The sequence below is a fragment of the Macrobrachium nipponense genome, chromosome 21 (genome assembly GCF_015104395.2).
Source record: "Macrobrachium nipponense isolate FS-2020 chromosome 21, ASM1510439v2, whole genome shotgun sequence".
In the NCBI taxonomy this organism is placed as follows: domain Eukaryota; kingdom Metazoa; phylum Arthropoda; class Malacostraca; order Decapoda; family Palaemonidae; genus Macrobrachium; species Macrobrachium nipponense.
In genome coordinates this window covers 22,585,919-22,599,712 of record NC_087212.1, presented here as the reverse complement: position 1 = coordinate 22,599,712, position 13,794 = coordinate 22,585,919, and the positions used below count along the sequence as shown (strand labels likewise).

The 13,794-nt window shown below is 35.0% G+C and overlaps 1 protein-coding gene across 2 annotated transcripts in view; it reads right to left on the bottom strand.

The window, feature by feature from the left end:
* LOC135197837 (tyrosine-protein phosphatase non-receptor type 23-like) overlaps nucleotides 1–13,794 on the bottom strand; it is a gene marked incomplete in the record, with an annotated part of 242,063 nt that overhangs the window by 43,192 nt on the left and 185,077 nt on the right. For both annotated transcript variants that reach the window (XM_064224997.1, XM_064224998.1), the window contains 1 exon segment: nucleotides 12,660–12,850. In XM_064224997.1, coding sequence (XP_064081067.1) covers nucleotides 12,660–12,850 — 191 coding nt within the window.

Sequence of the window (13,794 nt, the reverse complement as noted above, 5' to 3'; positions counted from 1 at the left end):
CATGGTTGTAGCTTTTTTGAGTTTCGAAATATTTTCATATAAATAACGATGTGCCAAAATTTCAACCTTCGGTCAACTTTGACTCAGACCGAAATGGTCGAAAAACGCAATTGTAAGCTAAAACTCTTACATGCTAGTAATATTCAATCATTTACCTTCATTTTGCCACAAATTAGAAGTCTCTAGCACAATATTTCGATTTATGGTGAATTTAAAAAAAAAAACTTTTTCCTTGTGTCTGCGCTGTAACTGCCGAAAAAATAAGAAATTCTTTCATCAGATTGTCGTAATGTTTGCACCGTTATATATTAGCCGTTACATAAAGTTTTATATATGAAAATGTGCGCAATTTCATGTAAAATACAACAATAAATAGCTGAGGGTTGTAGCTTTTATCAGTTTTGAAAAATTTTCATATAAATAACGATAAGTGCCAACATTTCAACCTTCGGTCAACATTGACTCAGACCGAAATGGTCGAAAAACGCAATTGTAAGCTAAAACTCTTACATTCTATTAATATTCAATCATTTACCTTCATTTTGCAACAAATTGGAAGTCTCTAGTACAATATTTTGATTTATGGTGAATTTTTTAAAAAACTTTTTCCTTACGTCCTCGCAGTAACTCTGCCGAAAAAATCAAAAATTCTTTTGTCAGATTGTCGTAATGTTTGCACCGTTTTATATTAGCCATTACATAAAGTTTTATATATGAAAATGTACACAATTTCATGTAGAATACAACAAAAAATAACTCTTGGTTGTAGCTTTTATCAGTTTTGAAATATTTTCACATAAATAACGATAAATAGAACAAATTCGACCTTCGGTCAACTTCAACTCGACCGAAATGGTAGAAAACTGTAATTACAAGCTACAACACTTACAGTGCAGTAATATTCAATCAATTACTTTCATTTTGCAACAAACAGGAAGTCTCTAGCACAATATCCTGATTTATGGTGAAGTTTTTAAAACAACTTTTTTTTACGTACGCACGTTACAAATTCATGCATCATATAATGATAATATTTTCTCTGTGTTGCTTTGATCATTTTACAATTTGTTATATACCAAAATGATCACAATTTAGTGTACAATACAACAAAAAAAAATAACTCATTGGCTTTAACCGTTTTGCTCACAGAGCGATTTGTATACAATTATATATGAAATTATTTTTGCGCTGTCATATATTCCAATATTTATATATGAAAATGATATTTTTTTTTCATTTCTGGTGGTTGCATACTAAACTTCAGGCAATGACAAAAAAAGGAACCAAAAATGAACTCTTAATCTTGAAAACTAAGCATGCTGTGATTTTTTTTTAAAACTTTTTTCCGCTTCGCCACTCACTCCTGAACGCCGTCGGCATACGGGAGACACTTTCAGAAATACCGGCTCGGCGTTTAAGGGTTAATAAACCTCGAAGGGGATGAAGATTGGTGTTTGGTCTTGGCTGGGGACTTTGTCTTCCTCCACGAAAGGATTGAGGAAGCAGAGGAGAAAAAGACTTAACTACGGAGGAGGCTTACCTTGGTAACTTAATAGACTAAACCAAACCAGAAGATCATTCGTGGACTTTCTCTGCAGGGCCGACAATACCTCCTTGACAGTGGCTTGGGGAAAGAGATGTGACTTGTCCAGTGGTGAGAATATGAGATCTGACTTCTGGATTGTCTTTAAAATCCCCCATATAAAAGAGGGAGGTGAGCTCTGAGGAACCATCCCTTAATGGCTTGTTGGCACACGATAACATCTCCAACCAGTTTAAGGCAAAATCCTCCGCAAGGACAAGGCAATCCTTGATCTTCCTTGCTAATGACCTGACAGTCCAATTGAGGAAGCTAAAAACCTCCAACACCTCAAGTATGTTCCTGATGAGGTGGTCTAATCTAGGCAAAGAAAACATCACCTGAGCTGAAGCAAAAGCAGCTCATCAAGATGCATCAATCACTCCAGAGAAGTCCCCTTGGGAGGAGGCAGAGACTCCCAGAGAGGAAGCTTCTCCACTGGAGTAATAGCGGTATCTCCTCCAACCAAGCTTACAAGGAGGAAAGGCAAAGGTGGCTTTACCTTGCTCCCTCTTTGAGGCAAGTCAGTCATCCACTTCTCAAAGAACTTTCCTCGAAGAAGAGGAGAGCACCAACTTTGGGAAATTAATGCTGTCAGATCGTTGTTTTCCCAGGAGAAAGGTCGAAGCTGGTGAATCCAGGGTAAGCCAAACATCCTCCTCACCCGATGAAACAGGAGACAAAGACGTATCTGTGGTCTTGGAAACAGCTGGGGTTTTCTTTAAAAAAAAAAAAAAACCATAAGCTCTGTTAACTGTCGCTTAATCGGAGCCAACGAAGGGTCTTCATGAGCTGATAAGTGTGGTTGCAGAGGAGATGGTCCCAAGCACACAAGAGTAGGCACTAGGAGGTCAGGAGCTGGCGCCACACACTGGAGCAGGTGCCGAGTGCTTGGGAGGAGACAGGCACTCAGGGGGGCAAGTGGGAGCTTCAAAGATGCCAACAGGCGCCTGAGTGGTTCTTCTGGGTGCTTTGACACCAAAAAAGGGTGCTCGAGATACGAGAATGACTCAAGGCTGTCCCAAGTGGACCAGAGAGGCGAGCTAAAGAGGAAGCAGGGGGCAGATCAGCAAAGCTGCAAGAGGGCGGGGGGCTGTAACTGGCCTCCTTGATAGGAGGAGTGAAGCAGTTTTATGGGCAGTGTCCCTGCAAAAAGGCTAGATAGCGCCACTGGCTCTTCCTGTCAGGATTAGAACCTTCTGAGTCCAACAAAAGTCGATGCACACTCAGAGACGCCTTTCCAACAGCGCTTTGTAGCAGCCTAGGAATGGGCAACAGGCTTGACAGAAGGGGGGGGGGGGGGGGGGGGAAATACCTGTGGGCAAACACCACCAGCCTTCCTTGGACCTCCAGAATGTCTTCTCCCTGGTGCGGGGGAGTGGGACAGGGACATTTGTCTAGGCTCGAGCACCAGCGGAACAAGCAGCCACCTCCTCAACATGCACAACACTATCACTTTGCACATTTAGTTGACATTTTCTCTATTAAGGTCTTAGGAGAACACCCCAATTCCATCACTGTATTAGCCAAAATACAAAACTTCTGGTCAAACCTTGATTCAAGGCTGGCAATTGCATCAAGACTGGAAGCATGGGAACCTGGCATAGGAGTGTGTTGAAGTAGTAGTATGCTAAGGATAGCACAAATCAGAAGAGAGGAAATAGCTCTATCTTTCACAATGCCTGGCAATGTAATAGATTCTAAGCTAGCTCTATTCTTGGCTCTGGCAGCCGCCTTCCTCTTCCTATCCCTGTCAAGTTTGTCTAAATGGGATTTCAATGCCTTCCACTTTTTGTCATCAGGAATGGGACAACTGGTCCCAGCTGGGCCATGGCCGGCTGGCTGCAGGGGCCGACTGGCCACAGCCCAACTGGCCAAAGACGAAGAGATGAGAGAAAAAAATTTATTTCTGTCTGTCTCTCTGTCTATCTCTCTCTCACAGAAAATATTTAGATACAGTAAATCTATAAGACGAAGAGATAAAGAAAAAAATTATTTCTGTCTGTCTGTCTGTCTGTCTGTCTTTCTCTCTCACTCACTCTCTCTCTGAAAATATTTGGATGCAGTAAATGTCAATTAACGAGTAACATCGAAACAATGCTATTTTACAAGAATGGTTTTGAATACAGTAAATGTCAATTAACAAATAACAAGGAAACAATGGTATTTTACAAAAATGGTTGTAAACTATTTTCTTCTCCTTTTTGAAAAGGCTAGGATTACCTATTTAGGAAATATTGATTTTAAGTTTAGAGTTTAAAATATTCAGTTGCAGTAAACCTTCTACAATGGCATCAGGTATACTCTCACAGCGAGGCAAAGGAAAGTTTGTGAGCGATGGCTATATATACGTTTTTGATAGACATGGAGCTGATAATATCACAGTGTTTTGGAGATGTGAAAGGAGAAGACTATGCAAGGCAAGAATATGTGTAAAGAATGGTGAAATTGTAAAAAATATCAATGAGCATTCGCATAATGCTGACCCTGCTCAAGTAGAAAAAGGAAAAATAGTATCGAAAATAAAATTGTGGGCTTCAGAAACAAAGGAACAAACATCTGTTGTGATTAATGAATGTTTAGAAAATGTTAATGAAGCATGCCAAGGAGTCATGCCTAGTCATAGCGCTTTGCAAAAATGGCGAGAAGAGAATGTAAAGATTTGTCTGCATACCCTCCTAATCCTACATCTTTAGAAGAATTGGTTATTCCTGTTGATATTCAAAATTATGGATCGGAGAAATTTCTTCTAGCAGACAACCAAGATTCATCCTGCAGAATCATTATATTTGGAAAGAAAACCAATGAACATTTACTTAACCCTTAAACGCCGACTGGACGTATTTTACGTCGACATTTTTTGTCTCTCAGGTGCCGACTGGACGTATTTTACATCGACATACAAGTTTTTAAAAAAATTAGCGGAAAAATACTTTTAGGCCTACCAGCCAAAAACTCTTGAATCAAACGCCTTGGGGGATGCTGGGAGTTCACGGATCAAGGTGTTGTTTTGTTTACAATCATTATGCAGGCGCGAGAGCGCGAATTTCTTTCTTGCCGCACTAAAAAGTATCTGTGACACATCTCGTAAATTATTTCGTCACTTTGACATAATTTATGTACCATTTTAAATTAGCCGTTACATGGAGTATTATATATGAAAATGTGCGCATTTTTATGTAGAATACAACAAAAAAATACTCATAAGTGTAGCTTTTATCAGTTTTGAGATATTTTCATATAAAATAACGATGTGCCAAAATTTCAACCTTTGGTCAACTTTGACTCTACCGAAATGGTCGAAAAACGCAATTGTAAGCTAAAACTCGTAATATTCAATCATTTACCTTAATTTTGCAACTAATTGGAAGTCTCTAGCACAATATTTTGATTTATGGTGAATTTATGAAAAAACTTTTTCCTTACGTCCGTGCGGTAACTCTTCCGAAAAAAATCATATATGCGATTGTGGTAATGTTTGCACCATTTTAAAATTAGCCGTTACATAAAGTTTTATATACAGTGTTCCCCCCGTATTCGTGTTCTCCGGATTCGCGGACTCACACATTCGCGGGTTTTTCTTTGGAACCTATCTAGAAATTATTCGCGGACGGACTTGCCCATTCGCGGAATTTTCCGACAAAAATAATCACTAATTAGTGTATTTTGATGTTTATTTTCATGACTAAATACATTTTTATGATACAAAAATGATTTACTAATTTTCAAATATTAATTTTGATTAATACTGTATTAGTAAGTTTAATAAGTTTAAATATCACATAATAAAAATAATAATTCTCTCTCTCTTTCTACTACAAAGATGTATGTTTTTTTGTATGATAAATAAATGATTTACTATTTTCAAATATTAATATTAATTTATACAGCAATAATATCAAGTCATTAAAGAAAATACCATAGTGAATTAGTAAGATTTTTCCTTATAAATTTAAAACATTATGGAAGAATGAAGGAAATCCCAGTCACATTCTTTCTAAAAAAAAAAACTCAGATATACGTATCAAGTTAAGTGACCGGAGGGGGAAGGAGCCGATTTGTTGCTGGCATCAAGTGGGCATCAAATTTCCTCTCTCTCTCTCTCTCTCTCTCTCTCTCTCTCTCTCTCTCTCTCTCTCTCTCTCTCTTACTGAGATGAGAGATTTTTATGGTACATATATGCGTAATATGTTTATTAATATTTTCAAATAATAATAATAAAATAATAATAATAATAATAATAATAATAATAATAATAATAATAATAATAATAATAATAATAACTGTAATTACAAAAATCATATGTGAAAGTATTTTACAAATACTACGATAATCTCTCTCTCTCTCTCTCTCTCTCTCTCTCTCTCTCTCTCTCTCTCTCTCTCTCTCTCTCTCTCTCTCTTAAAGCGATGTATGTTTTTTGGATGATGATTTACTAATTTTCAAATATCAATATTAATGTAAACAGCAATAATATAAATTCATTAAAGAAAATACTATAGTGAATTAGCAAGATTTTAGTTTATAAATAAAAAGAATTATGTAACCCCGTGTCTTGTTGTGTAGCCAGCTGTGTAGTGTAGCCCAGCTTGTTGGCTGGGTTCCAACTGTCAAATCCAGTGTTGTCATCTATGGATCTTGAGATTCTCTCTCTCTTTCTCTTTTGCTGATATATATGAAGATAATTTCTATGGTACATGTGTATGTTTATTACCCTCTTACGCCGATTGGACGTTATTAACGTCGAGTCAAAATGTCTCCCGTTATGCCGATTGGACGTATCATACGTCGGCTCAAAAAAGTTTTTTTAAAATTCGCGAAAAATACTTATAGGCCTACCAGCCGAAAACTTTTGTATCACGCGCCTTGGGGGATGCTGGGAGTTCACGGATCAAGGCGTTGTTTTGTTTACAATCGTTACGCAGGCGCGCAAGCGCGAATTTCTTTCTTATCGCACTAAAAAGTATCAGTGACACATCTCGGAAATTATTTCGTCACTTTGACATAATTATTGCACCATTTTAAATTATCCTTTACATGAAGTATTATATATTGAAAAATGTGCGCAATTTCATGCACAATACAACTAAAAAATACTCATGATTGTAGCTTTTACCAATTTTTTGAATAAATTTTCATATAAATAAACGATGAAGTGCAAAAATTTCAACCTTCGTCAACTGACTCTACGAAATGGGTCGAGAAACGCAATTGTAAGCTAAAATTCTTTATATTATAGTAATATTCAATCATTTGCCTTCATTTTGCAACAAATTGGACGTCTCTAGCACAATATTTCGATTTATGGTGAATTTATGAAAAAACTTTTTCCTTACGTTCGTGCGATAACTCCTTCCGATAAATTTTTTTCGTGCGATTGTCCTAATGTTTGCACCCTTTTGTAAATTTGCCGTTACATAAAGTTCTATATATGGAAATGTGCGCAATTTCATGCACAATACAACAAAAGACAACCCATGGTTGTAGCTTTTATCAGTTTGAAATATTTTCAATATAAATAACGTTAAGTGCAAAAATTTCAACTTTCGGTCAGCTTTGACTCTACCGAAATGGTCGAAAAACGCAATTGTAAGCTAAAACTCTTATATTCTAGTAATATTCAATCAATTTACCTTCATTTTGCACGACTTGGAAGTCTCTAGCACAATATTTTGATTTATGGTGAATTTATGAAAAAAAAAAAAAATTACGTTCGCGCGGTAACTCTTCCGAAAAAATCAGAATTTTTTTGTGCGATTGTCGAAATGTTTGCACCATTTAAAATTAGCTGTTTTCATAAAGTTTTTATATATGAAAATGTGCGCAATTTCATGTAGAATACAACTAAAAATGATTGAAGGTTTGTAGCTTTTCTCTTTTTCGAAATATTTGCATATAAATCACGATAAATAGAGCCACGTTTCGGTCAAATTTGACTCTACCGAAATAGTTGAAAAACGCAATTGTAAGCTAAAACTCTTACGGCCTAGTAATATTCCGTCATGTTTCTTCATTTTGAAACAAATTTGAAGTCTCTAAAACAATATTGTGATTTATGGTGAATTTTTGAAAAATATATTTACCTTCACTCCGCGCTGCCGATTCGCGGCCGCAAGTCTCGAAATACGTACTGGCATTATCCTAATATTTGCTCCTTTCATATAGCCTTTTTATAGAGTTTCATATATCAAATGTGCGCAAATTCATGAAGAATACAATAAAAAATAAAATAATTGAAGGTTGTAGCTTTTTCCATCTTCGAAATATGTGCATATGAAAAAATATATATTAAAATTTCGACATTCTCGGTCAAATTTAACTCGTCCGAAATGGTCGAAATCTGCAATTCTAATCTAAAAACTCTTACAGTATCGTAATATTCAATCATTTGTCTTAATTTCGAAACAAATTGGAAGTATCTAGAACATTATTTAGAATTACGGTGAATTTTTGAAAAAAAATATTTTTTTTGCGTCCGCGCGTTACGAATTCGTACATCATTTTGTGATAATAGTTTTTTTCCGGTGTTACTTTTATTGTTTTACAATGTATATATATCAAAATAATCGCAATTTAGTTTACAATACAACGCAAAAAAAAGTAACTGGTTAGCTTTGACCGTTTTCTGCACAGCGTGATTTGAATACAATTATGTATGAATTTTTTTTTTTTTCGCTACCATATATCGCATTATTTACATATGATAATGATAGTATTTTTCATTTCTGATGGTTGCATTCTAAACTTCAGGCAATGACGAAAAAAAAGGAGCCAAAAATGAACTCTTAATCTTCAAAAGTACGCGCGCTGTAATTTTTTGCAAAAAATTATTTTTTTCCACTTCCGCGCTCACATCCAAACCAGGCCCGGCATACGGAGACGTTTTGATTTTTAGGGCTCGGCTTAAGAGGGTTAATATTTTTGCCATAATAATAATAATAATAATAATAATAATAATAATAATATAACTAATCTCAAAATTCACATATGATAGTATTTTAAAGAAGTACAATAATCTATCCATTTCACTCTTTTAAATAAGGACTAACCCCTCTTCTCTCTCTCTCTTCTCTCTCTCTCTCTCTCTCTCACACGAGATACTAGCATGCGCTATTGGTAACTCTCGCCCTCTGTTTGGGCTGGAAGTGTATGTATAAGTATGTATCTTTAAGGACATTACTACATTTTATGGTAAAATAATAATATACTGTACTAGTTTACAAATAATATTACGTTTAATGAGATTAAACAGTAACAATAACATTCTCTCTCTCTTCTCCTCTCTCTCTCTCTGTCTCTCTTCTGATGGCTTGTTTATATATTTCTAATGGTAAAATGTTTAAGATTACTTTAAAATGATATTAATAATACCAATTCAATGGTATATTTGATGTAGGATAATACTTTAAGTAGACATTTGGTACTTGTGATTTCACATTTCATTGTTCCCTTGTAAAAAAGAAAATGGGTGTCTCAAATAGTAACAGTATGAAAGAAAACGTGCATGACCGAATACTTATGGGGGGACTGAATTATTTTCACATACGTAACTAAGTCATTCAGTACGTACATAGTATGTATTTATGTATAAACATAAAATGTAAGATTTACTTTAAAATAGTATTAATAATATTTCAAAGATTAATATGAACCATAATAGGATATTTTATGTATATTTGATGAAGGATGGTCTTTAAGGGATACTTTGGTGTTTGGATGTCCAGGACAGTTTATGAGCATTTTTAGAGGGGGGTTCCAAACATTCGCGGATTCTAACTATTCGCGGGGGGGTCTGGTATGCATCCCCCGCGAATACGGGGGGACCAATGTATGGAAATGTGCGCAATTTCATCCACAATACAACTTAAAACAACCCATGGCTGTAGATTTTATCAATTTTGAAATATTTTCATATAAAAAATGATAAGTGACAAATTTTCAACCTTTGGTCAAATTGTAAGCTAAAACGCTTATATTCTAGTAATATTCAATCATTTACCTTCATTTTGCAACAAATTGTAAGTCTCTAGCACAAAATTTCAATTTATGGTGAATTTATGAAAAAAATAACATTTTCTTTACGTCCGCACGGTAACTCTTCCGAAAAAATCATACGGGCGATTGTGGTAATGTTTGCACCATTTTAAATTAGCCGTTACATAAAGTTTTATATATGAAAATGTGCGCAATTTCATGTAGAATACAACTAAAAATAATTGAAGGTTGTAGCTTTTCTCATTTTTGAAATATTTGCTTATAAATCACGATAAATAGAAAAAAACCATGTTCGGTCAACTTTGACTCTACCGAAATGGTCGAAAAACGCAATTGTAAGCTAAAACTCTTAGTCTAGTAATATTCAGTCATTTATCTTCATCTTGAAACAAATTCAAAGTCTCTAGCACAATATTTAGATTTATGGTGAATTTAAAAAAAAAAAAACTTTCCTTCCCTCCGCGTGCGGATTCTCCGCCACAAATCTCAGAAATGCGTACGTCCCATTCTCGGAATATTTGCTCCATTTCATATTAGGCATTTCATAGATTTTTATATATTAAATTGTGCGCAATTTCATGTAGAATAAAACTAAAAATATTTGAAGGTTGTAGCTTTTCTAATTTCCGAAATAACTGCATATAAAAAAAATATATAAAAAAATTTGACATTCGGTCAAATTTAACTTGTCAGATATGGTCGAAAACTGCAATTGTAAGTTAATACTCTTACAGTATAGTAATATTCAATCATTTTTCTTCATTTTGAAAGAAATTGGAAGTCTCTAGGACAATATTTAGATTTATGGTGAATTTTTGAAAAAAATATTTGTTTACATCCGTGTGTTACGAATTCATGCATTATTTTGTGATAATATTTTCTCTGTGTTACTTTTATCGTTTTACAATGTGTTATATACCAAAATGATTGCAATTTAGTGTACATTACAACGGAAAAAAAGTAACTTGTTACCTTTAACCGTTTTGCGCACAGCGCGATTTGAATACAATTATATATGAAATTTCGTTTTTGCACTATCATATATCGCATTATTTATATATGATAATGATAATTTTTTTCATTTCTGATGGTTGCATACTAAACTTCAGGCAATGACAAAAAAAGGAGCCAAAATTGAACTCTTAATCTTGAAAACTAAGCGTGCTGTGATTTTTTGAAAAAAATATTATTTCCGCTTCCGCGCTCACTCCGAAACATCTCCGGCACATGGGAGACAATTTTTATTTTACCGCTTCAGTGTTTAAGGGTTAAGGTGTTAAAGAATGTTTTTGTTGATGGCACGTTCAAAATCACACCACCGCTTTTTTGTCAAGTGTATGTGATTCTTGGTGAGATGCACGGTGGTATGCATCTGTTTATCTACACACTACTTCCAAATAAACAACATACAACTTATGATAAATTGTTTTCTATGCTTTTAGAAATTCAACCAACTCCACAGCCAGAAGTAATATACTGTGATTATGAAATAGGGCATATCAAAAGTCTTCAATATCATTTCCCATCTACTAATATTAAGGGCTGTTTTTTCCACTTTGTGCACAATGTCTACAAAAAATTAACATCTTTTGGATTATCTCAACAATACAATACTGATGCCAGTTTTGCTCTAAGTGCTAAAATGATAATTGCCTTAGCATTTGTACCACCCGATCGTATTACAGCAGCTATAATGGAATTAGCAGATGACCTTCCACAGAAACTTCTAGAACTTCTAGATTGGCTGGAAGACAATTATGTTGGAAAAATGAACAGAAGGGGCAATGCCAGATGTTCTCCCCTTTCTCCGTTACACATTTGGAATGTTTACGAACGATGTATAAATGATGAGGATAGAACCAACAATCATGCCGAAGCTGCTCATCGTAGGCTGCAAAATGAACTAGGGATGCAACACCCAACAATATGGAAGTTTATCGACAGTTTGAAAAGGGTACAACGAGGACGAGATCTTTATTATGAACAGTTGATTGCTGGTCAAACACCGCCCATAAAATTGAAGAAATTCCGAGAAGCTGATGCTCGTATAAAATCAGTGGTGCTACAGTTTGAGAACAGAAATATTTTAGAGTATCTGAGAGGAATTGCTCATAACTTCTCTTCAGATATATAGTTATGTAGCTGCTATTTTAAGCAGTTTTTATATTCCTATAATTCAACTTTTTAATGAAATTTAACTTTTTTTCAATAATAATAATAATAATAATAATAATAATATAACTGTAATTACAAAATTTGTGATAGTATTTTAAAGAAAACACATTTTCATTTCACTTTTAAGTAGGAACAACTCTTCTCTATGTGTCTCTCTCTTACTAAGATGTGAGAATTTTTATGGTATATCTACTATATGCCTTTAATATTTTCAAATAATAATATAACCATAATGACAACATGATGCATACAAAGAATTCTTTCCCACATCTTCCTTTTTAACTCCACCAGAAACTGGTAGCGAGTTTACTCAGTTGGCGGCGCGGGAGTTTTAAAATTGTTCTCGGTGGTCCGGGCGAATCTCAGGACTTTACAGCAACAACCTTTCATATTTTGAAAACTTTTCGTATGTAGAGCAGTAAAATTTTTCGCATTGGCTTTCGTATCTCGAGTTTTTCGACGACCACACCACGAATTTTGAATTTTTAAGCTGCCATAGTAGGAAACTTATAGCTATGTAATTACTTGTTAAGTCACTTAAATAAATACGTAGTCTATGGTAAAGCTATGTGACTTCAACAAGGTATTCTCTCACTGAGAGATAGAGAGTGAGAGATACCTCTACAACTGTTACAGACACTTGAAAAAGAAACTCATTAATGGATTAACTGGATGAAGAGGACATTTACTCTTTCACTGTTTTCAAACTTGGAATTCCAGTGTAGTATACACAATAACCTGCAACTACTACAAAACAGCTTTGACAAACTCATCTTATAATTCATATCAGTATTGTAAAAGCAGCCTTATTGAATTTAGTATTGTTATTTAGTATTGGTGAGCACAGAGATAAAAGAATTAGTTTCTGTAAAACAGCATTAGGATACATTTACATGAATCACAAACTAACCTTGGTGGCCACCCGAGGAACTGCATATGAATAATCACACGTGTAAGCTTGGAGGTTCTGTGAGTAATGTGAAGAACCCGTCGGCAAGAAAGAGGACTGCCACCTTCACAACTGCTATGTAGTGTTACAGATATCTGACCATACTCACAACTAGATCCAACATCACTTGGCCAATAAATCTGCCCTTTAACCTGTGTAAAAGCAATAATTTACAATACATACTAAACTTTATTACACTCCATATTTCATGAAAGCAAACCCAATTTACTTTAATTGGCAACCAAGATTTAATAATTTCATTAATTTTTCATCAGTATGAAACAATGCCTTCACTGAACTATTACTTTGGAATCTGAAGGCATACTGGTTAGAAAAATTAAAGCAATGACAAACATTCTCCTCCAGCGGTATGAGATTATTGGTCTGATTAAATTCTTTCTATAACTAAATGAGGTATAAGTTTCTAAACAACCTTCCTTAGTCTAAAGCTTTGCTTTTGCAGAAGTAGACATCTACACCCGAACAGTATCCTAAAGGAAGGACACATGACCTAAAACAGGTTGCATCTTATAGTAAGTGGAAACTTTACTACACCCACAATTTTTGTATCATTGCCATACTGAACACTCAGTTTTCCAGGCCAACAACCATAATCACTTGCATACACTAAAAATAAAACATTGGACCAAGAACACTGCCCTGTGGAACTCCAGGCACAATGGGTCTTGGTTTGCTAAAGATCCCATCAACAGCAACTCACTGCTCCCTACCAGTTAGGAAATCTGGAAGTACCGTAATCCTAAAACATATCCACCCACTCCAAGATTCTGTAATTTATAAATACTTGCCTAGCAATTTACTATTGAAAGCAACACTAAAATCAACTGAATTACAATGCACTCAGAACCCTTACCAAGGTTCTCTTGCAAATGGCAAGTCAAGTCTAAAAGAGCATCAAAGATACCTAACTGCTTCCTATAAGCATTCAGGTACATAATCCTTTACCTGAATTCTAAAAACCAAAAAAAGTTCTAATAACCAAAAACATTTTGTGGAGAGTAGACTGTCAATTCATAAAGTTGGTAGTTTGGTGTGCTAATGGCCGACCCGAGTCATTTGGGTGTATGCTGCTAAT